Below are 26,100 nucleotides of genomic sequence, written 5' to 3'. Positions count from 1 at the left end.
ATGGCCAAACAGCCGACCAGCGCTCCCAGCAGCTACATCCCGGCGCAGCAGCCCGACGGAGCTGCGTTACTTACAACAAACAAACCGGACAACACGGCTGCGTGTCCGTCGCCCGCCCCTCACCATCACCCAGCGCCTCAGCCGCCGCTTCCGTTCAACGAGGGCAAAACTTTTTGTCCCACGGAAAATAAACCGGGAGAACTGGACAGCAATAAAGCGTATGGGACGTTTAAAAGCACCGCGCCCGCGGCCCCTGGATCCGCGGCGGTGGTCAACTCGGCCTTCAGAAAGGATTCCGCTGGTTCGGCCCGCGGGGGGCCCGCCCAGTACGGCGACCCGCTCCGGGCCACCGCGGAGCAGAACAACACCGCGGGCAACTGGACGGCTATGAGCCAGACCACCATCATACTGGGAACAGATGGGAACACGTCTGTTCAGCCCGGCACCGTGGCGGTGGTAAGTCAGCTAAATGATCCGTTTCCTTAACGAAGAGCGGCTGGTCTGAGAGCGGGGCGGCTGGAAGCAGGTGCGGTGTGGATGTTACCGTGTGTCGCTGATGAGAAAGCTTACTGGATTAACCTGCTGCCCCCAAAACAGGGAAGGTCCAAACCCCCCTGGGAGCTCTTACCGCCATGGAGAGCTCTGGTAGATCAGCGCTGTATGTGTGATGGAGGGAAAGAGGGGAAATCTAGAGTCTGCGATGCTGAGCTTTAATGTGTGTCCCTTTAAACTATGCAGGCTGGTTTGTGGTTTTGTCAGTGCACAGATGTGCTTTGACAACTTCCGAGCTGAATCAGCGGATGCTTGTGGCTTAAAAATCGCTTACAAAAATGAGCAAATGAGGCTATAGCATTGACCGATCGTTTATTATCGGGGCGTTAAAATAAAAGAAAGTTTAACAAGCAAAGGTGATTAAATGATTTGCTTCCCTGTTGTAATTTAGGGTGCATTAAGATCTCCCCAAAGCCACATGGCCGAGGTTGATACTGCTGGATTAGTGTGGCTATAACTTGTGCAGTAGACCAACATGAGTAGAAGCTGATAGCCTTCTCAACCCCCAAAGACTGAAATGCTTGCAGGTAAAGAACAGTACTTTGGATGGATCCTGTGCTATTTGGCGTCCCCGCTGCGCGCAGCGTGCTGCCCTGATCCCTCTGCACCAATCTGACATGTGCCATCAAATCTATCAAACCTGCTTATGTCAGCTAAATATCCGGAAACAAAGCGGGAGTGTTGTTTATTAATCAGTGTGATGGATGAGATCAACAGTCAGTGAACAGGGGACATTAGTCCTGAACCACACTGTTTGCCTTTTTCTTTTTTCTTTTAGATTTAAACCGATTTCCGGTGATTTGTTCTGCATGATTCTTGCTCACCGCTACAATAGTGACACAATTAGAGATAAAGAGGATTCAATTCTAGGCCTAACTCTCGCGGTATTTTCGGTGTTCCATGCTCCCGTCAGACACACTTGGTATGGCCCAGAAGCAGGTGTTGCTGATAGACGGCACTGTATTACATGAGACTGCGGATTGTTTCCAATCCCCGCGAGGGCACCCCCCACCCCCCCACCCCTCACACACTCACACGTACACACGCAAATACACACATTCCCATGCATGGTTTATGTATCTGAATATTCAAGTATTTATTTTATGGATCTGCTCAGATCCTGCGGTGCAGTTGTAATTATGCATTTTTTGTTAGTATTGCTCACATTATGTTAGTGGATCTTTTTTATTTATTTTTTTTATCTTTGGATCTAAGATTTAGGAGCTGCTTCCAGGCGGTTTGGAGGCAGTAATGGGCCTATTATGGCAGTTGAAGATCATTTTTATTAACAGGCTTGTCATTAGAAAGCTGGTGCTGATCTCTGATTGTCAAACGCACGTCTGTAACCGTGAACGACATGAACATGGAATAGAAATAGCGAGCAAAAGGGTCAGAGAACTGAAATCTGGACACATATATTTAAAGGTATTTATGTTAGTAAACTGTATGAGTGATTTTCTAAAAAGAGTTTTGTTAGTAGTTGTATTTTTTTCGTTATTAAATCCTGCCTTTAAGGCCCAGGCACAGCGCTTTTATTATTATTATTAGTATTATTAGTAGTATTTTTTCCCCAATGTTTTAACTTGGATGTAGTGTGACAAGGCTGGCATTTTATTTTGGAGAATAAATTAATATTTTTTTTTGCTCTTAGGGTGACGATGATGACGATGGGGGAGATGAGAATAAGGCCAGAGGAAACTGGACTAATAAAATGGACTTTATTCTGTCCATGGTTGGCTATGCGGTGGGACTGGGGAACGTGTGGAGGTTCCCTTATCTTGCCTTCCAAAATGGTGGAGGTAAGAGTTCTGGGTCAATGCTTTTTTTTAATTCCCCAAACTGAAACGAACGAAAAATCTGTTCAGAAAATTTCGAATTTCTCCTCGTTTTAACTTAATGTTTGAAGTATTTCTCTTTGCTTCTTTTGAGATGTTTCTTCCAATCGTAGGCCTTTAACCAGGCGATAAAATACTAGGCTACACTAGAAATACAGCATACAGCTTATACAGACGAGATTTGGTTCAGTGATCATTTTCATATAAAAAAAGGAAGGAAGAAAACAATGAAGATAAGAGAAAGAAAAATGCAATAAAATATTTACACCATTAAGACAGCTATGAAAAGTGAAAAATAGCAATTGTAACAATAACAGTCCATTAGATGTATTATTATAACTATCATTATTGTTATTATTCATTTGTTCAACTATGCTCGAAGCCCTTTACAGATCATTTATGTTGGTTTTTTTTTTATTCATTAATCAATGTAATGATCCATACCGTGTGTGGTTTAAATATCAGCAGATTTCCATTTTATTTAGAGATAATGCTCATGTTAAGTTCAGGCTTTGCTGGCTCTTAAACTGCTGCTGTGTAGCCCGGTGTTCCATTTCCTTTTGCAGGAGCTTTTTTGATCCCCTACCTGACAATGTTGTGCATTGCCGGCATCCCAATCTTTTTGCTGGAGGTGTCCCTGGGCCAGTTCGCCAGCCAGGGGCCTGTGTCAGTGTGGAAATGCATCCCAGCTCTGCAAGGTAAACTGCCACAACTAACCAAGCCAAAAGAACAAATTCAAAAATAAAAACTCATTGATTATCATCACGAGTTCTCTACTTTTTCTTAAGAGTAATTTCGATATTTCCGTCTCATTTATTTATTTTAGGTTGCGGGATTGCCATGTTGATAATATCTGTCTTGATAGCCATATACTATAATATTATTATGTGCTGGACACTGTACTACCTGTTCGCTTCGTTGAAGGGCTCACTGCCATGGGCTAACTGTAGGAATGAGTGGAACACGGTGGAATGTAAGGACAAAGACATGCTGCTCTTAGGTAAGACGCACACACCTTCAGACACACACACACACACACACACACACACACACACACACACACACACACACACCTCTCTCTCTCTCCCTCTCTCCACAATGCGCAATGCGTCATGACTCCCCCAGCTAAGGTGTCCTGCAGTATAATGAATCCTGACCTGTGATCTCTGCGGGGTTTTCACTCTAAAAAAAACAACAGATCACTTAAATTCTTCTTCATGATACAGGTCGCTGATATGTAAGGAGGGCCCCAATGTGACAGATACAACTTATAAACAAACACTTTATATAGTTTATTGTCTTCTTTTGTGTCATAATGTCAGATTAATTATTATTATTATTATTTTATAATTTAAAGCTGCATTCTATAGCTTACAGCTGAAGCAGTCCGATTTTTGTTAATGAAACTGTAGATGAAATCCTGTTTTCACTGTGGGGAAATGTTCGAGCTGGGGCACGGGAGGTGTTTGATGTCGATCTGCGTCGAATAATTATCGAAATTCCGTTCATTCCGTGTCATATTTGGCTTTAGCGACTCTGCGAATTCAGCACAAAAACTGCTTGCTTGACAAATTTACTGTACAGGCTGAGCTGCTGCAGTGCTGCAGTGAGCCCGAGACTGACCCCTGCTGGCTGCTACACCAACTACAGGCCAGTTCAGCACTAGTCTCTCACACCCCTTCTCCAAACCTCAGAAAGGAGGGAAATATTAGATAAAGGAGAGATATTGGCAATTTAATCAACAATCAGAAAGAAAATCAGTTGACAGTGATTAATAAAGTAATTTTGCAACCTGTGACTTTTATACGTTCGCATGCGTACATGTGGGGTGGACAAATTGATATGAACATCTTTACAATCTGATACAGCCCTGCAAAAAAAAGTTTTACATTTTTGTGTCAAAAAGATTATTTATTAAGATGTATTTTTGAGGCCATATTCTTTGGTGCTGTAGCATTAGATTCTTTTTTTTTTTTTTTTTGGCCCAACCCCATTAGTTACAGAAAACTCTGTCTTTCGCTGAGTGGTTGCGCCATTGTTTTGTAAAAAGATAATGTGCAGAAAGTTTCAGTCAGTTTGTTTGTCTTGACTTCTAAGTGCAAAGCATTTTACATGTTGTCTGCATTAAAAGGCATTAAAGCAGGATTAGAAAAATGTAAGTCATATAAAAAAAAAAAGCGTAAAAAAGCTCTTTTGTGTTCACACTTCGTCCGATGTGTGAAGCGCTTTGCTTTCAGTGTGAAAACCTGAGCGGACAGTAGGCTCTGTCCCACAGCAGCACCCTGCCAGTCTCTCCCAGTTGACGTGTGTTGGTTTCTGATTGGAACAGACACGTGCATCCTGCGGGACAGAAACATCACCTCCATCAAGAATTCCACGTTCTGTCTGTCCGCAAACACTGTGGGAAACCTGACCAAACTGTTAAACATGACTGTGGACAGCAACAAGACCTACGTCAGCCCCAGTGAGGAGTACTTCAAGTGAGTGTAGCTTCTGTTTGATGGAAAACACACAGAATTGAAATTTAATAGAGGGGGAAAAAAATCGTGAAATGTAGCCTACAGTTTAGTTTACAGGTCTAATGTCCACACTTCTTATTATGTCCACAGATGAGAGATGCATTTAGGGTCTTTGAAACGGTATCACCTGGCTGCGGCAAAAGGTTTACACTTATTGCTCATTCCAGGCTTGGTCATAACGATAATAGATAATAATGTTTTGACTTCTTGTTTAAAATTTGCCCAGTTGATTTTGAAAGGGTTTCACAAAGCCATGCGTCAACATTTTCGGTCTAGAAGAGGACCTTAAAATCTTTAAATTTAACACACAAACAAAAATCACCGGAAACTAGAGTTTTCCAACAGTTTCAGCTGTGTTTTCCTAGAATTCCTAGAGAACTAATTCTTATAAAACATGTGTACAATCTGCCATTGCAGCAAAAGTACAGGTGCTTTCCATTAAAAACCAACTAAGTATTACAACTACAACTCAACAAAATATGAAACAAACTGAATGTGTGGCAGTGTCTTGAAAGACGACAGAATAAGGCAACCCTCTGCAAGAGAATGAAGATAAATAAGATTATATATAAATTATTGAATCAAGTTCATTTATATTGGAAGCAGGTTGAAATAATCTTACTGCCCTGGCAGACTTGTAGGACTATACATGAATTATTTAAATGAAGAATTTGCATTGCACAGATTTATATGGTATGTAATTGCATTACATTTACTTTTATTGAGATTTTCCTGTTTGAATCCTACCTGCAGGTACAATGTGTTGCACATCTCTAAAGGAATCGAATATCCAGGAGACATCCGCTGGCCTCTGGCAGGCTGTCTGCTCCTGGCCTGGCTCATCGTCTATGCCTCTTTAGCCAAAGGAATCAAGTCATCAGGAAAGGTAACACAACCCACAGACTCCTCAAACCAGACCTCTAATCTCTCTGTTGTTCCCACCAGAAGAACAGCTGTGGGTGCCTTCCCTTCCCCTTCCGTGATGAAAGTGCCCCCTAGTGATGAAATGTGGCACATAACAGTATAAGGAGTGAGCCCTGCATGTCTTCAGCAAGGGAACCCCTCATGTTTAAATTGAACATCCCTTGCTGTTACCAAGATTTGGGTTCTCACAGCCTTTTTCTGTTTTGGATCTACTGTACCTCAGATGCCCAGATTCATTCATCTTTTGAATACCATCTTTTAATATGTGATAAATGTGGAGAAACTTAATTTTGATTTCTTGTCAGCGTTTGATTTTTTGTTTATAACTTTTATTGCTTAAAATTGTTTAGGACATATGAATAATTCTTTCTAAACTAAGAAGCTAAAAACAACAACACCTAAATACTTATGTAGCTTCTAGAAGATTCAGATTCAATTAGCAAGTTGGATTCTGGACAAACCCCAACCCTAGTGTTGCCACAATAAAAAATGTGTTAGTCGTTTGTTTTCACGGGGCAGCAGTGCAAATGAACAAGCATTGAAAGCAGATAATTAACGTCCATTTAGCATCTTTGGGCAGCAGGGTTTCTTGCCTGAGCACGCCCACAGCATCTAACCAGCGCAATTTTGCATTGCAATGGATTGTCAGATACACTTCATGTTGGATGCAATACCTTTATACTTTTGCTAGAAGAGAAGAGAGAAAGGGAATGGTGGCCTTAAGGTTAGAGAACCGAGCTTGTGACCGGGAGGTCGTAAGTTCAATCCCCAGACCGTAAGAGCAGTGCTTGTCCCTCCCTCATTACCACCACTGAGGTGCCCTTGAGCAAGGCCCTTAACCCCAACTGCTCCAGTGGAGCGGCTCAGTGGCCAGCAGATCAGACTATGGTTGTACTGGGAAGTTTCCAGGTATAAATGTGAATGTGATCAGGGTGTTCCTGCAAAAGAGAGGCTTCCTCTCAGTGAACCTTCCCTGAATAAATAAAGGTAAAAAAAATAAATAAATGATACTCCCTGCATCATTTAAAATTAGAGCTTTGGTGGACACGTTTCATCGGGGCCTTTTGTGGATCTATTTTCCTCCGCTGATTGAGGAGAGACAACATGCAGAAGGCAACATTTTACAGCGTACTGATTGCACTTGGGATTTAGAGATGATTTAGATTGAATTGTTGTATAATGTTGCCCTCTACTGGACATAGATGTGACAAACACTGTGGTATCATAAAGAGACCTCCGTTGGCGTAGTTGACGTTTATATATTGACTATTTAGACTGCACCAACAGAGTTGCATTTCTCATCACTTTTTATTTTAGGAGACTGTGTGTGTGTGTGTGTGTGTGTGTGTGTGTGTGTGTGTCAAAAGTTACTTATTTCATTGTAATGCAGCTGCAGAAATGCTTTGACAACCAGGGCTGTAGTACTTAAGTCCGGACTCAAGACGCTTTTCTGTTGTCTCGGACTCATCTTGGACTCGTTGGTATTTGGACTCAGACTTGTCTCGGACTCTGGCATTGGACTCGCCAAATATTCTAGTTGATCTTGACCTAGTCCAGCACTATATGCTTTTTGTTCTAAAGTAACTTTCTCCTTCAAAACAAAACCATTGCTCAAGCGCGCTCGTTCAGAAAACAGGTATTAGTTTAATTCAGAATCCATCTAGAACAGAGATTGAGATGGGTCGCCTGGTGTACGCCTGGCTGCATCATATACCTCAATCATCAGGTATCCATCATTTTCATTTTGGCAACAGACACAATGTCAGCAAACACTTTTTACTATGAGTTCTACAGGACAAGTAATAAGTTCAAAAATGGTAACATTTCCATTTTATATTTTAAGTAAATTATATGGCCTAATTTGATCCTATATTGTGTTACTCTGCACTTTTTGATTATTACAAATAATAAAGCAAAATGATCATCTTAAAGTAGACAATATACTGTCTCTCACATCACATAAATTATGAACAGGTGATTAAGTGGTCTTGAAGAGAACAAAGGTGGATTTGACTGCAGCTCTGTTGACAACTCTTACATGTGCATTAGGGACACTTAGGAACCTCACGTTTCATGATCTATATGTGGGGAAAGAAAATCTGGAAAACACTGTTGCTGTGAAAAGGATGAGAGAAATATGATTGTTTCTTGTATTACAAAGTTACTATTTGTTTTGATCAAAGAAATAATCCCTCAAAAACATGTTGCCTAAGAAACCTTCCAGTTATGGTAGGGCATTTTTGTCATAGCTAAATTAGGTTTATGTCGGACGCTGTGATGACTACTAAAAATAACAAAAAAAATGAATGAATGTGAATGTTGCAGAAAAGGGAAAAATTAAAACTGAATATATGGTCTCAAGAATAGCCTCCTTTTAAGAACCTCTGATTTTCAGTGTATTGCTTTAGTAAGCAAGTATTACCTTTATTTATGACATGTTTGTCCCATTCTCCTTCGCTCTCTCATTTTGGCTCATCATGTCTCCTCTTTGCTCAGGTTGTGTATTTCACAGCCACGTTTCCCTACGTGGTGCTGGTCATCCTGCTGATCAGAGGAGTGACCCTACCCGGTGCCTTCAACGGCATCCTCTACTTTATCACACCAAAGTGGGAGAAACTGAGTGATGCAAAGGTACGTGGCGCTCACTCGTTTAATTGAACCATAGTCTATATTCACAACGCTTCATTTCCAGGATTGTTCAGGTGCCGCCGGAAATTCTGCCGAATGTCCCTCATTTCGGCCGGATGTCCGTCATCTTCCGCTTTCTTTGTGTTATAATTCTAAACTCCGGTGGATTTGTGAGGACTATGGTTAACTGCTCCTCAGATCTCTGCAGGGTAAATCCAGACAGCTAGCTAGACTGATTCAAGATCTGTCCAATCTGAGTTTTCTGTTGCACGACTAAAACAACTTTTGAAAGTACACATGTTCCACCAAAACAAGTTCCTTCCAGAGGCTATTTTGCAGAGGCACCGTGGCTCCGTCTGGCACTTAGCACCGCCCATGACGATTGTGATTGGTTTAAAGAAATGTCAATAAACCATTCTTCTCCCATCCCGGAATGCTGTATGGACTAGCCAGACCCTCCTCTGCAGCGGTGTGGAGGAAGGTCTGGCAATGCGAGACTAATGCGAGACTAATTCAACCATGATGTGCTTTGCACTGTCCTTTCCTGCTCTTTACCCGCAGCTCTTTCTCTCCTCCTTTGTCAGGTGTGGAAAGACGCAGCCACTCAGATCTTCTTCTCTCTGTCAGCTGCTTGGGGGGGCCTCATCACACTCTCTTCCTACAATAAGTTCCACAATAACTGCTACAGGTAAACACACAAAAGGTAAACCACCAAACGGTCACCATAGACACACTGTATCTGTATGTCTGATAGAAATGTCAATAATAAATGTGACTGAAATGTGAGCCAGCAGTTCAGTGTCCTCTCACCTGAAGCTTCCCCCCCTCTGTGTTTAAAATCACGGAAATACTGTTAACTGTGTGTGTGTGTGTTTTTTTTCAACTTTATGTTTCTATAATGTATTTTATTTATCACACTCCCACTCAGTTCAAAACATATTAAGGTATTTTTATTTTTTAAACAGCTGAACGCACAAAACATTTGGTCTCTTGTGTGGTGAAAACCAGATTTTTGGAAAATATGCTGCATGTTAATACATATAAGAAAAGAGTTGTTTCTACATGTGTAGAAAACATATAACTTATCTTTACATGGTTGTATGTGTGAATATTTTCTGCATATACAAATTCTATTGAAATACCGTCAATAAAGCACCCATTCAAATATTACACACACGTGCTTCATACAAGAACCCTGCATAAATATAAAATAAAATAAAATTAGTTGGACTAGTTTAAATTAAAAAAAAAGAAATTAAAAGGTGTGGCTATTACATTTTTTTTTCACCAGGTAAACAAAAAACTGAAACATTTTACAATACAAAGCACTACACCCCTTTGTGTACACCTTCTGTAAACACCTTTAGAGATCTCTATTTGCAGTATTTATTCCTGCCACCAGATAGCGCCATTACATTTCTTGTCCTGTATCAAATAAAAGAGCTTTAACATTATACTGTACATCACTTGTTACATGTAGCATGTTTTGAATAGTTCTGCTCTATTTTAGTCACTACAGCAGGTATTTGCTTATATAGCTTCTGTTTCTCTCTATCCTCTTTTCCCCTGCAGGGATACTATTATTGTGACATGTACAAACAGTGCCACCAGTATATTTGCTGGGTTTGTCATCTTCTCGGTCATTGGTTTCATGGCACATGAGTTGAAAGTGCCGATAGAGAAGGTGGCAGATGAAGGTAAGATACCAAAGCAGCGGGCAGCAGCAGTGGGCCGGCGCTGCTCACTCACACACACACACACACACACACACACACACACACACACACACACACACACACACACACACACACACACACGGAAATTTGATCTTTTTATCTGCTGTGGAGAGGGTGTGTTAGCATCCTCATTCACACGTGTGTGTGTGTGTGTGTGTGTGTGTGTGTGTGTGTGTGTGTGTGTGTGTGTGTCAGGTCCTGGCATAGCGTTCGTGGTGTATCCAGAGGCTCTGACCAGACTTCCCCTGTCTCCTTTTTGGGCGATCATCTTCTTCCTCATGCTCCTGACTCTTGGCCTGGATACCATGGTAACCACTGCTCCCTCAATGTGTGTGTGTGTGTGTGTGTGTGTGTGTGTGTGTGTGTGTGTGTGTGTGTGTGTGTGTGTGTGTGTGTGTGTGTGTGCGTGTGTGTATTATTGTCTACACTTAGGTGGCTCACATGTCCTCATAATAAAGATGAGGAAAATCCTCCAGAGTAAGAATATTTTACAGTTAAGTGCCAGCTTTAAAGACACAATCTGACATTAGGGATTTGAGACAAGCAACAGCGTCTGGGCTCACTCCAACTGTTCATAAATCAGCAATCTTCACAAACTCCTGGGAAAAATATCCGTCTCTTTATCTGCTACATGTTTCACATTCTTCACCAGCTAGTTGCTTAATTTGTTGTTTGGTGCTGGGCAGGTATTGTACAGTGGGTTTATCGTGGCAGTTTGTTTGGTTAAAAACAGCTTCCTGCTGCATGATGAAAGTGCTAAAGACTAAACCAAACAGTAAATGTGCAGTCACACTATAATAAAGCGCTAACTGTGGTGGAATTTCCAGAAACACCATTTTGTGGGATAAGCAGACAAAGAGAAAACTTCGGTAACATCAGGTCATTCGTAGGTCACAGGTTAAGGGAAAAAAACGAGAATATTCAGCCAGTCTCTGATAACCAAACCTGTTCATGTATAATTATATTTGTCTCTCTACCGATACAAAGAGTGTAGACAGCTGTATGATGAGGGAATGTTTTGTTTCAGGACTCTCTCCTTTTGGAGGTCGATGGGCCTGCCACACTTTAGCCTACTTCCCAGAGAGAGAGGCTGAACTAGGCTTTAGCATCTGCGCCTGCAGTATGATTCTGTTTATCTTAAGGTTCAGCTAACGTGAAGTAACGCCCCCAGCATGAGTTTAAATACATCTTGAGGAGGACAGGAACTTCAGAGAGTTGGGACAGCACTGCGCAATAACACATGGTGGTTGAACTGTACTGCCATTCTCGGTGGGCCTGTTACATTACGCATTGTCATTTGATTCTATGTCAGCATCAAAAGTATTCACAAGCGGAACTCAAAGGACAGGATTTTTCATTTAGGTGTAAAGGTTAGTCTTAGAACAGAGTAAGAGGTTGAACATAGTCAGTGAATTCACACATATGAGTGTCAGTGTTCATTTCTAAAAAGCATTTGTAAATTAATATTCTGGGTGTTGGTGAAGATCTCTTAGTTTCATAACATCAGCAACCTTTATGTCAGTAACGAGAGTTTCAAAGTAAACACTCAACTTTGGTAGCGGCATCCAGCTCTGTATAAATGCTACACGCATTGACCCAATTAACATAATTACCCATACACACCTCCCGTTGTGACTGATTTCAGCTGAAGCGCTAAGGTCTCCAGGTACTTGAGGGCGGGGGGCTCTGTGATTAGAGTGAGATTAAGTTGACCTTAAAGTTTTGCAAAAGCAACAACACTGAATTACATTAACTTTGAGTACAATTTAAAGTACATACAATCAAGTAAGGATTTTTCACTAGTGTATGACATTGTGTAGACTAAATAATCACAAAAATATAGTGGAGATTAGTGGAAATAATCAAAACTGCTTTAGCCAGTTTCTATGAGGCTATAAATATATATTTATGGACTTTTACAATGTTTAATTATAATGAATTCATAAATTAATCAATCTGAAAAAGCTATTGTAAATGTGTTGCTAACATATGCATTTACTGTACATGATACACTAAGAAACTCAATATGAGAAAAAGAATATTAAATGGACCAATTCATAATTCTATTTCCTTATTCTGCCTTTAGGTTATTAATTAATAATTGCATTTTAAAATGTAGTCACAAAATATACTTTTTTTCTTTCTAAAGGCTTACTTCTAAAGTTTACTCTCTGAAATGTTTTTTCTCATGGAAAATAAATTGAAACAATAATCCTATCCTGTCCTATACACTTTTAAAACTTTACTAATCAATATTGTATACTGTATATTAACAATGGATCAAATGCCTATGTGTGATGTGAAGGGGGTTCCCCTCATAGTAACAAACCCACTGGGACTTATCACACAACTCTGCTGTTCCCTTCAGCTTTAAGGATCTGTTTTGGTTTAACTGCAAACGCTCCCCTCATCAACCTTGTTTTCAGCATCATAAACCCACTGTACACTGCATGCCAGCAAACAGACAGAGTTAGAACTTAGCTAATGAATAACTTGGAGCATTAAGCATCTGAAGAGACAGATATTCCCAGTGTTAGGAGACTAAATTTAAGCTCAAGAGAGTGAATATTCACCACATCGCCACAAACATGATTTTAAATGATTGATAATATGGCTCTGTATCTGCTTGATGTGTAAATAAATCTGCCACAATAACTTTATAGCATGTCAATATTGTTTTTCCAGCTTGGTTTGCTGCTTTAAAGGTGCTGTTGGTAGGATAGTGAAGATTCAGGATTTAGCCAAAGAATTTGAACATTGACAACTTCTCAATCCCTCGCCCCCTTTCTGCTAAAGACCAAACGGTCTCCTAAGCCCCTCCCCCCACGAGGGAGAATGAATGCGTGCGCCTGAGCAGTGATTGACCCCCCCCCCCCGATTGGTGCATCTGAACAGGGAGCGGTGGATTTCTGCAAATCACACTACAGGCTGTAGGTGGTGCCAGAGGAGCCGGATTGTTTTTTTTTAATTTCCTGCTTAATGTAGTTCTACTGGAACATAGGGTCAGTTTCAGCAAATATGACAGAAAGTTAGTTTTATAAGTCTTACTTACTGCATCTTTAAGTAGCCAAACAAATCGGCCAATACATTTTTAAAGTGCCTTCCTTTTCAGTACAACCCATGCACAACTACTTTTCTAAGTTGCAAAAACTTTAAATGTGTCACTCACTGCACTGATTAATTCCTGTTGTTACTTCAGTGAACAAACACTTCAGTCTCCGGGATGTTCTCAAAGTCCAGAGCACCTCCAGATACAATCCTGGGCAAACAATTCCAGCTAAAACACCAACTCCTTTAAGTGCACCGCGATGCTCCTGAGCCGAGCAGAGGAGCAGAGGCCACAGCGGCACATTAAGACACAAGTCAACAGTAACAGTAAACGATGATGTTACTTTGCCTTGGCAGCGGGTGCTCAGAGGAGAGAGCTGGTGGCATTGTTGTAGAAAGCAGCTCGGCGGTAATAGGCTTGGGATGTTGACGGGAAATTAGTTTTGGGAGCTCAGGAGGAAGTAGAGGAGCGGAGAGGAGGCAGATAGCTCGGTGCCAATGGGTTTCTTCATTACGCACACACATACACACAAACTATACCAACCTCACTCAATTTGCCTGTTTGTATATTCATCCACTGCTCTCCTCTGGGTTCTGAGCCATCATCATGTTACATTGGCTAATGAAATCTTCTCCTCCTCAGGATTAGGATAATGTTCTTTATTTGTTTTAGAAATAAATGAAATTACGGCAAAAAAAATGTGTTTATTATAGGAATTGAAGAAAAACAGCTCACAACGCTGGATACTGAATTCCGACAGCAGCAGCTGCTCTGATACAAATGAGGAAAACCTGCTGACTCGAGGCTTTTCAGTTGAAAACGCTGCTGCAAACTGGGCTAAATTGACAATTTTAAGTAATTCTGTAGTGGAGACAGCCAATCATGATATGCTGAACTTTTGATAATTAAACTTAAGCCACGTTTTTTTCCATTTTTTTTTTTCAGGCAAAATTCAATTTTAGCAATTCAGGCAAAATTCAATTTAAGCAATGTCTTGATTAAACATCTTTCATCATACTTAGTGATTAAATAAATTGACTTTTCCCACCCTTATCTCCTTCTTCATCTCCATCCCAGTTTGCCACCATTGAGACGATCGTAACCTCCGTGTCGGACGAGTTCCCCAAATACTTGAGGAAACACAAACCTCTCTTCACCCTGGTCTGCTGCGCCTGCTTCTTCATCCTGGGCTTTCCCATGATCACAGAGGTACAACACAAAAACACACACCTATATATCCACATCTATATACACATTGGTGGAACACCACGGGCGCTCCGACTGCGCGCCCTGCGACTCTTTCTTTGAATATGTCGACAGATTTCTGCATGTGGAAGTGAATTGTCGCAGCCTTCAGAGGACAGGCTCACTGAGTGGAACAAGAGAGACAGAGTCTTATTAAAATCCTCCCAGACAGCTTCAGAGGGCAAAATCCAGCCTAAAGTAGGATTCATACATGTCCTTTCTTTTGATCCGGAACAAGTCAGTGTGAAAGTTATGACCATGGACAAGTCAGAGGTGGAAAAAAAGTCAGTGAGGAGGAGGAGGAGAAAAGGGTGTCATTGTAAGATGAAGCCTTGAATTGTTTTTGTAATATATTTGGATTTGTGTGTGTGTTTGTGGCAGAGTGGGATGTTCATGCTGCAGTTGGTGGACACATTCGCAGCCTCCTACTCTTTGGTCATCATTGCGATCTGTGAGCTGGTGGGGATTTCCTACCTCTATGGTGAGCACAGCTGATCCTTTTTTTATTTCATGACCTTTGACCAACAAGAGTGAAAGTCTGAAGCCCTGCTAGTGGCAATGTTAAAGTTACATCCCACAATCAGATATCAAATATCAGATAGCATAACCTCTATCACACCCATGGCTGCTCATTCATCTTTCATCCATCGACAAGGTTTATATATTTTGATTTTTAGTCCCTTGTGTGGGTCTGGCTCCAAAAGTGCTGGATCGTATCACACACTACCATTTCCAAACAGAGAGACCCGCGTGATGTCACTTGAGTAATCCCTTCAGGAGACATTACACTAACTGTTTTCACAGACTGCATAGTCCTCCTTATGGCATGTACAATTAGTAGTGTGACGCTTAAATGATTTGCCAAACCTAAAATAACATCATCAGTCTGGGTTTTTAGCAGAGAGGGTTAGTGTCCCGTAAGGATTTGAATGCTGTTTCAGATGCTTTTTAATTCTGATATACAAACAATCTGGACGAAACACAGAATTTTTGTCTTTTGGGGTATAAAAAGTGACCAAATCTAAAGATCTTTTATTTAAACGTCAGCTCATTAAACCAGCTGCAGCAGCAATTGTTTGAACATAACTGAAAACGAATGCTTTTAATGTTTTAAATTTGGCCACTGTAAATATATATTTTCCATATATTATCCAGAAGTCCTTCATGGAAAGCAATTGTCACTTCCCTCTTTCTGCTGTGTACAACATGTTATTCCAGCCGTGGCCACTAGGGGTCTCTGTTGTAACGTATAAGACACACACACACACACACACACACACTCACACACACACACACACACACACACACACACACACACACACACACACACACACACAGACACACACACACAGGCGCAGAGCTCAGGTGTGTGTCAGATGGCTGTTACCAAGGAGCAACGCAAGCGGCGGCTCTCCTCCAGTTTGTCAGAGTATCAGTTCAAGTGACATATTGAAATGATTGCATGACTCTGCCTCTTCATGTCACTCACTGTTATCCATCAATAAAGTCAGAGCAATGAAGACATCTGCTCTGACATCTGAAAATGCACTCGCACGCACGTACGCGCACACACACACACACACACACACACACACACACACACACGCACGCACACACACACACACATTCATAAGGATTGATTTAATTTTCTAGTCCTTTTTTTCAGGGACCTTATAAAACCCAGGTCACTCTCTGTGTCTCCTTTTTCTGACGTTCGGTTCTTTTATTTTATTTTATCTCATTTCTCTTCCTTTTTTTTCTTGTCCTTGCAGGTCTGCAGAGGTTTTGCGAGGACATTGAAATGATGGTTGGTTTCCAGCCAAACCGATTCTGGAGAATCTGCTGGGCCTTTGTGACTCCAACCATTCTGACGGTATGTTTGTTTTTGCTCATATCATTTTCTCTGTTTCTCTCTCTCTCACTCACTAACTCACTCACTCGCTCGCTCACACACACACACACACACACACACACACACACACACACACACACACACACACACACACACACATTGACATGTGTGGCTTACATTTTTTCCATTTTCACTGTCGCCTTTCAAGTGCATTGATTTGCGATTGGTTGATTCTTCCTTCCAATTCCTGTCATGTCACAAAGTCTCAAGTTGTTGTTGTTTTTCAAAACAGGCACTGCCAAATAAGATGTCTGTTCAGCTACTGCATACACACATACATTTATTTCCAGAGAACACATTTTCTGTATTCTATGTATAAATTCTTATGCACAGGGTTTAGTAGCATGCCAGTGTTGGGCAATTGCCAGCACTCATTTTAGTTATTATATTGGAAACCACTGTAGCTCCAAAGCAGAGGTGACGATGACAAATGGAGCAGCAGTCGGGCCGGCAGGTCATCTTGCTGCTCTCGAGGGGGATCCGATTTCCTCAGGGAGCTCATTGATGCACAACCCCAGGCTAATCTATTTCTGTCTGACTTCTTTTTTTTGGTTTGTTTTCATTTTCTTCCTCTTATTCTATTTTTTCAACTCTGTCCCTTTTTGTACTCGCTGCTCATTTTACTAAAATGGGAGGAATCTCTGTCTGTCTGTCTGTCTGTCCTTTTATTTATTTTAGTGCAAGCTTTTGTGATCTACTTACGTAATTTTTAATATAAGTGTGTTATGTACACACTGTGTTAGTGTATTGGGAGGGGAACCCTTCCTTTTTATTGCTGTATGGCTGTATTGCTGTTTTCTTGTGAACCGCTCATCCAGACAACTTCCCACTAGACACTGCACTTCCTTGGGTCCTGAGCAATATCTGCCATGACATAGGTGCACCCAGGGTGCAATTTTGCAGGGGGGATGCGTGGGATTTCCACCTTTCTGGTCTACATATCTCTGCCTCTTTTTATCCCCGGTGGGAACAAAATGTATTCCCTCCATCAAATATTCCATATATTATATACCTAAAATAGAAGGATTTTAAACTAAGTAAAGCTCTGTAACGTGAACAGTCTATAGTGCCATAGAACGATAAAATCCAAGCAGCAGTTGCTGGTTGTGTTTAGCTGCTACAGAGCTCCGGAACGCTGGCTACGACAGTTGATTATCCGCCAATAGGTGGCTGGGAGTCGGCTACAGGCACCGCCAGATGACGGTCCTTTCAGGGACCGTGGTAGTAGAGTTAAGCCAGAAAAAATGAGCGTCATGCGGCGATGACAGAAAAGTTTAGGCACCAAAACGACTGTTTTTGTAGTAGTAGGAACGAACAAGCTATTCCTGGGTGAAAGTACTTTGTTTTTGCCACAAAGTGACTTACACTCTACAGCTTTAAAGCGCTGTGTTTTATGTTGACATTGCGTTGTGCTATTTCAATCTGAGTTTTTTTTCCATTGAATATTTAACTTCATAAGTGTTTGGCATGGCTGGCCGAGTGGCACCAAATCCATGGTATTAAAAGGGGGATTTAATTCTTTCATGTTTTGTTTTGTTGTGCACGATCAAAAAATATGACACTTTTCACAACACGCACCCTGGTTGCATCCCCCAGCAATGCTAGAATATACTGTACGCTTCATTTGCTAACAGTTAGCTATTTGGGACCAGACTATTTCCGGAAACAAAAAGGCTTTCATTCCGAAAGTTACATCGCTGTTGCATGAAATGTTTTAGTTTGCTACAATGTAACATCTCAGGTCTCTCTTTCTTCTGTATCATTTTTCACTGTCATCCATCCTCTTCTTTATATGGAACAGTGGACCCAGCTCTGTGTCCTGAGTTCACTGCAGTTAATTGGGAAGAAATCCAGTGTACAGTCCTCGTTTAGTGCAGACAACATCAGGCTATACAAGTCTTAAAATGAGCATTTGGGCCGTTATTTTAACATTTACAGTTTGTTTTCTTACCAATGAGAATTTGCATCTCAAAGATGCAGAACCTGGCAAATTATTTAGTAATAAATTACTTAAAGGGATGATAGAATACAAAACCGATTTTACCTTGTCATAGATGAATAACGACAGTTTGGTGGGTAAATAGGACAAACATAGAACCTCAAAATCCCATTGACACCTCTTTCCTCTGCAAATCTCACAATTTGAAACAGCCTCTGAAAAGGGGCAAATCTCAACGGTCCTCCTTATTTGGCTCTAGTCTATAACTTTGTCACGCCCCAACATTTACATAGGCTACACCACTGATCTGAGATCAGGTAGTCTTCTGAATAGGTCGCGCAGATCTCAGAAATTGCATACATTGTTCATCTGCTATTTTACCACTAAATTCATTTCAGAGATTCAATCTCTTACAACAGGTTCCAGTTAATCTAATCATGGATATGTGTGTTGAGTTATTTAAACAAATGATTGGTGAAACAAACGCCTGTTGTCCGCGAGTCTTATTGATAGAGCCCGCGGCTGGATGGAGCTCTACCAATGAGAGCTAGCTAGCCTCCTCTTAGACCTCTGACATTCACAAAAATGCATTAAATTGGGCAAAAGTGTAAACTAAGCTTTGTAAGGACTTAGGGTAGCTGTGATATACATGCGTGACGAAATTAAAACTGTAAATATACTCTAGTTATGCCGAAAGTGCAGCTAACTAGCCGCGATCTCTACACATAGGATTGAAGGGACACTAGCCGCTAACGAAACCCTTATAATTCACATAAATGCATTAAATTGAAATCGGACACAATTGTTAGCTTTATAAGACCTTGGGGTAGCTGTAATATAAGTGCCGTGATAAAATTTGAACTGCAAATATACTCTAGTTATGCCGGCAGCTGGCAGCCGGACAGATCCGCGGAGCTCCGGACTTTAGGAGCTCTGTGTGGAGCTCCTAAAGTCCGACACTTACCAAATTTGCAATTAACCATCATTTTTCGTAAAACGACCCATATTTGAGCTTTATATAGTTGATTTTTCGCATAAAAAATTCTGAAATATGAGACCTGCTGTCTCGTCTCCAATGTATTTGTATTTGGTTCGCTCAAACCAATCAGCGCGCAGCTCATCTAAATATTCATGAGCATACCATATTTGGAAGAAAAGCTCTTGTTACAAATAGGGCCATATTCACAGGGTAGTTAAGGGCCCATAAAATAGCAGTCGGGCAATTTTCAGCCCAACCAATGTTACATACCATAGAGAGACCTGTGTGAAATACCCTATATAATCATTCTATCACCCCTTTAAGAAGTTATCACTCAAATTTGCTTTCATAGCTTCCCGCTAGCTTTGGATGAATCATAAAGTGATTGGTTTCCCTAAAGGATTGTGGGGTTTTCAGCCATTATTTGTATTGCACTAGTCAATGTGTCAGTGTCCTCACTTCAGTATATACAGTAGTATTTGTAGTTGTGAGGAGCATAAATTTGCAGCATAATTTGCAGACTTGTGCCCCAAAGCAAACCAGTCTATACATTGAAAAAGTGATATATGAATGTTGGATTCCAGAACTGGAGGTCATCTTGGTTATTTTCTGCAGCTTGACAGTGACCTTCCAACACAAAACGACACAACACAGAAGACTGAAAATGTTTTCAGTGATTCTCAAAAGGAAACTAGTGATTTTATTTATTTAAAAAATAATGTAAAAAAAAGTATAAAATCGTACATTTGTAGGTTGTGTTGCAAACTTATAGCAGAAGATGGACAGATTTTGCTCTTCAGCTATATAGATTGTTTCACACATTTGCCTTGTAAGTGAAGTTACAGCCTCACACACCTCATCATTAGAAATGAGTATCCTCTTGTAGCAGGACACTAATTTAGCATGTGATGAAAATAAACAAAATGTGCATCTTTCTGTGGATATCTGCACACACAACTCCATTTGGCAGCTTGTATACCTGTGGAGCTGACCAGTGCAACCACAGCCTTAAACTTGTAGCCACTGAGCAGCTTCACTGAAGCAGAAGCTGAAGTGATGCTGCTCAAGGACACTGCGGCAGTAGTTCTTGAAGGTAAGAGAGAAAGCATCTCATTTAACGCTCATTTCCTGGTTTCCGGTATCTGTGCAGGGCATCCTGGGACTCAGTCTGTACCAGTGGAAGGGGATGACGTACGAGGACTACACCTACCCCACCTGGTCCATGGTTATGGGCTGGCTCATGGTCATCTGCTCCGTCATCTGGATTCCCATCATGTTCGGCATTAAGATGTACATCGCCCCCGGCACCTTTATGGAGGTAATAATTGAGACAAAGCCGTGACCAGACATTGTGACGAATGTTTTTGTTTTTGTCTGCCTCACACACATGCACGCACGCACACTCACACACACATGCACGCTCACACACACACAATCACACACACACTGTCGGAGAAATCAGTCTTATCCTTCGCTCCTAAGTAGGGAGAGGCGGGCTGCTGGGGGAGTATTAATTTGGACATGTTTTCGGGGGTCCGGCAGGTCCCTTTTAGATCCTCAGATTAAAGGATGATGATGATGATCAGGTCTCTCACGTACCCTCAGCAGCAGCCTCAATCACAGACCATCCTCCAATTTACATTTTAATCTCTTTCCTTTCTGTGACTGTAATAAATGCTGATCATCTTCATTTTTACTCCTACATTTGGGTGATATTGTATGGTACTGCTGCAAAATAACTTCAAACCCACCACAACTTTTGATGATGTTTTGCAAGCAAAAGGTACCCAATAACCTTCTTTGCATTTTTTTAATTATAGGTTTTTATTGATTTAAATAGGCTTAATAGGGTCACAAGAGTAGTAGTCTCACATTGCCAGACCTTTCTCCACAGCGTTGTGGAGTAAGGTCTGGCCACACCACATATACATTCTAGGATAGGAAAAAGAACGCTCTGGGTTGTTTGCATTTCTTTAAACCAATCACAACTGTCTTGGGCGGTGCTGAACTCCGGACGCACAGACGGTGGCTTTGCAAAAAAGGAAGGAACTTGTTTTGGTCGAACATTTGCACCCCTGAAAAAGAAAATGCCACATACAATATTAAATGAAGTTAACTGTTCACACAATACAGTAATGTGAGCTGATGGTTAAACGTAATTTGCTCTTACCAGTGTATCGCCGTGTGTACTTTGTCCATAGCAAATCCCGCCAAAACATCCCAGTTATATAGTAAATGCTGTCAACATATTCTTTGCAAATCTTTACAATCATTACCCGAAAGAACCAAGCAGGCCTGCCTTGTTGCACAATCCACATTTTTAGTCTGTAGCTTCCTAGCTTGAAGGTTGTTGTTGTTTCTCGAAAGTGAACGGAGTTTGAGAACATCAACACGCAGAGAGCGGAAGCGGAGGGATATGTCAGGCAATTATCCTAGAAATGTACTTTTGTGATCCAAGCTAGCTACTGCTGAACAATTCTGTTCCCCATCCCCCCACTACAGATCTCTTTAGTGCCTCCTGTATAAACCCGCTGTGTGCCTCTCCTCTTGCAGCGTCTGAAGCTGGTCTGCTCCCCTCAGCCTGACTGGGGTCCTTTCCTGATGAAACACCGTGGAGAACGCTACAAGAACATGATGGACCCTCTGGGAACCAACTCCCTGGGCCTCAAGCTGCCCCCAAAGGACTTCCAGCTCGGCTCCTACCAGTAGCAGCCTCCCAGGCAGCACGGCACAGCACGGCACGGCACCGCACCCACCACCTCCAACCCCTGCAGGGGGCAACGGGAGGGGGGCAACCTCCACCTCTTCTTCTCCCTCCTCCTCTCTCTCTTTCTCCCGTCCCTACCTCACCGTCTTTGCTTCCTGTCTTCCTCCCTGTATCATGGATGTGGAAAAAGCCTTCCTTTTCCCTCTTCCTTCTCTTCTTCTTCACCACTTCCTCTCTTCTCTCATGGAGGAGTGACTGCCCAGGTGGAGTCTACTCCTCCGCTGCTGCTTCGTACTCGGTTAACGGGCTATCATTGCCCCCCACACATGGCCACTGATTACTTCAGAACCCTTCCCAGGGATCTTTATTCCAAGAGAAAATTGTGTCATAAAATGACACAGCTCAGACTGCACTTGCAATATTAGACTCACCATAGCTGCTCCCTATGGAGTCGTGTGTGTATGTGTAAGAGTTTGTGTGTGTGTGTGTGTGTGTGCGTGCGTGCGTGCGTGCGTGCGTGCCCATCATATTTGTGTGCAGAGATAATGAATCATCTTGGTGCAAGCAGACACGCAGGCAAACAAAAAGAAAATTGAACGACAGAGAAGCATTGGTTCAACAAGCTCAGCAGGGATGTGTTTTGTTCCATCCGTGTACAAATTTCCAACGGCAGTACAAATAATATAAAAAAATGTATACAAAAATTCACTGGTTTCACATTTTGTTCCTATCCAGCAGTATATATGTATATTCACAATAGCTACAGCTCAGTCGCTCTTGCTTTGTCAACAATAGATTACAAGATCTGCAATGTGCCTCCTATGGCCCAGTAGAGTAGCAAATGCATCCTGATTGCCACTTTCAGTAGATACACTTTGGCCTGGATGACTCTGCAGTACGATAGAAGCTTGGGTCTATTTTTCTCTCTGAACCCGAGGGATCATTTGTGAAACCCTCTCTCTTTATCTATTTAAGCCGTATTCCTGTTCTCCTTTTATTGTATTATCCTAGAATGTAAAGAACACATTCCTAACATAGGAAATCACCAGAGTAGTCCATCCTTCCTTTAGTGACGTGGCCATTTAACGATTTTGGTCTCGAAAACCTGACCTGATAGTCACTCTGTGCATATATATTTTAGACAGTGTATTTATCTCTGTATGTGTTGTGAACTTGTCAAAGCATCTGTGAAAACCATATTTACAATGTGCATCACATCAGTAGAGTAACAGTATAAAATATATATATACATATACATACATATACTATATGTATAGCCTTTCAGCAGAGGAGAGAGCTAGCGAGACAGATTGAGAGTGAGTGTGTATATGTGTTCATGTCTCTATGAACCCCATGTTTCTCTTGCTAGCTGTGTAATATCTTGTACAATGTGTACACTTCTGAAAAAAAAACACTTTAAGTAGTAAGTAGTAAGTGTGGGTGTGGGTGTGGGTGTGGGTGTGTGTGTGTGTGTGTGTGTGTTGTCGTGTCCTCACAATGTTAGGAGCACCTGCTATGTGTGAGTAGATGAAGATTAGACTAGAAAATGGCCTCCTTCTTCCCTGGAAGTGTACTTTGTCTCTTGTTGTTTGTGGTAGACCTTCGGAGACCTCTTTGCCATTTCAGACTTATGCCTCTTGCTTCTCTGTGTGTCCTCGTGAAAAACAGGGTCTCAGGTATACTCGATTCTATCCGACTACTCCGGTAGTTGTAGGAATAATAGCATTCAGTGCATAGGAAACAGAGAGTTGAGCCATTCTAATGCTAAATTATATTGAAAGCAGTGTGGAAGTGTGTTGCAAAGGATCAGAATCAAAATACTACTTCCTGACGACCTCAATGCAGCATCACTTTGCTTTTTGCTTGCTATTGCTTTAAAGCGCCTCGCGATGATTGTACGAGTAACTTAACTTATTTTGACCAACTTTGTGCAATGCTAAATTAAGTATCTTGCTTTTTTTAAATAAAATAGTTAAATGGAAAAAAACAGTAATTAGCCGAGATTAAGTAAGAAAATCTCATTTTGAATGCCTTGAAATCAACTTGGAATTGAATTGGCACTTTGTTGACTGTCGATACACTGCAGTTTTAGTTACATATGCAGAAAATTAAAGGCTTTCAGGGACTTTCTAGTCATCTTGCTGACATTGTGGTCCATCAGAGTCAGTCAAATTACTGTAATTTAGAACATACTGTGTGTCCCTTTCCGTTGTGCTGTCAAGACATCATCAGTGAAAATGACATCATTTCTGTGGGCGTAAAAAAGTCATCACCAGATGTAACACCACTCCAATGCCCGGTGCAGCTCAGCAGGCGTCCGACTGGCTTTGCAGCCTCTTTAAATGTGACATGACTGGCAACCAACTTTTACTTTGTGGGCTGCAAACCAATTACCTACACGGTAACAGCATGTATCCACTAAGAAGCAATTAGTCCTTTCCACACTTTGAGCAGTTGGTTATGCATTTTCATGTTGACACAAAGTCCTGATTGGCTTTATTATGCTTTTAAAACTGCAGGCGCATTTACTTGTTGAGTGGTTTAAACAGACAGGTATGGATGCAATTACAGTTGCTCAGAGATTTAAGGGTCGCTAACCATTTCTCTAAGCCATGTATATTCACAATCTTGACATGAAAATAGCACAGATATGATTTAAGAGGTTGTAAACAAATCAATTATTGAGCACAAATGCCCTGTTGTGAAATAGCTTGCTTGCTCCACAGTTTTGCTTTTGTTAAGACTTGGTGCATTTAGCTCTATTTGTTCAAATGTGATAATAATGTATGTCTGTGTGTGTGTGTGTGTGTGTGTGTGTGTGTGTGTGTGTGTGTGTGTGTTTGTATGTGTGTATGTGTGTGTTTGTCTCTGTATTAGTTTACTGAACTCCACTTAACTCTCAATCAGATGTTTGCATGGCCAGTAGTTTGTTAAAAAAAACCAGAGGAGATTTACAGGATTTCTTTTGCTAGGAAGCCTCGGGCATGATACTCCTCTTTCTCTTTTCTGACGGACATCAGGATCTTAGACCAACATTTGTGAACTTGAGCTGGGTAAAACTTTTAACACTGATATGCCTAAAAAAAAAGAATTAAAAAAATCCATCCTATGGCAACCACTCACTTGAGAGCAGGGGGTGGGGTGGGGGGCGGGGGGGGGGCGGCTAAGTAGCAGGCTGGCATTTTTAAATCATGTGTTGGATGTAGTGGACAGTGTGCTCTTTGTAGTAAGACTTGAATGATAAAAAGCCTTTTATGCCCTGAGATATATTTAAATGATCTCCTTTAGAGCCACAGCTAAATAGCTATAGGTTGTGTGTTTTGTGTCCCTGTGTTTCCATTTCTACTGGTCTTCTCTGCTTTTGGTTTGAGAAAAAAAACGGCTTAGGGTTCAGTTAAAACCACATTGCTTCATAAAATATAACACTAAAGAGCTTGCATGTGCAGTTTGTGTTGCTGTAACTCAATGTCCCTGTATAGTCATCTTTCTCCTTTCTCTCTCAATAGTGTAAGTCTGTGCATGTTTATGTTAGGGAGCTTTTCGTTCTACATAATGTGAAACAGAGGGTTGTCCTTCTTACACAGGAGGAAGAAGAAAAACCAACGGAAAAAGTAACTGTCAATTCGCTTTGCCTGCAAGTCAACTTTGGGCAGTATAGGTAACCAAAGAAAGAATTACTTTAACTAGGGTTGTTGTGAAAACAGAAAACAAACTTTACAAGAAAAAAGAAATGTGTCATCTGCGTATAGGAGGTTGAGATACTGCCATCCATATCCCATGTAGTGTTCCTCGATGTTTGCCAATACGTTACAAAACATCTTCAGGTAACCATTGGCCTTATAGATGTCCTCTTATGGTAGAATATTGTGTGTATTTCAAAAATAACACCACAGAATAGCTTACTGTCTGTCTCACCTATATAGTGTTCCTATTGTTATGTATGTTGTGTCTTTTTGGCACTTTATTGTCTGACCTATGAATGCATAGGTTAAATTTCTAATTACTTGAGTAATGTCATATATTTCAGTGTGTTCTATGTGAGGTACTGCTGCCTATGGATATAGATATGTGCCTC

General features: G+C 41.3%; 1 protein-coding gene across 1 annotated transcript; it reads left to right on the top strand.

Moving 5' to 3' along the window:
- Window positions 1-22,027, top strand: slc6a5 (solute carrier family 6 member 5). Its single transcript, XM_028576804.1, has 15 exons — window positions 1-456; window positions 2,204-2,351; window positions 2,954-3,085; window positions 3,214-3,387; window positions 4,717-4,867; window positions 5,660-5,792; window positions 8,327-8,461; window positions 9,043-9,146; window positions 10,031-10,155; window positions 10,390-10,502; window positions 14,321-14,452; window positions 14,870-14,969; window positions 16,261-16,361; window positions 20,469-20,636; window positions 21,872-22,027. Exons 1-15 carry the CDS (start codon window positions 1-3, stop codon window positions 22,025-22,027), a joined length of 2,328 nt encoding a protein of 775 aa, XP_028432605.1.
- Window positions 22,028-26,100: the final 4,073 nt, after the last annotated feature.

This window comes from Perca flavescens, chromosome 1 (assembly GCF_004354835.1).
Source record: "Perca flavescens isolate YP-PL-M2 chromosome 1, PFLA_1.0, whole genome shotgun sequence".
Lineage (NCBI taxonomy): Eukaryota > Metazoa > Chordata > Actinopteri > Perciformes > Percidae > Perca > Perca flavescens.
This window is presented reverse-complemented; position numbering and strand designations above follow the sequence as displayed.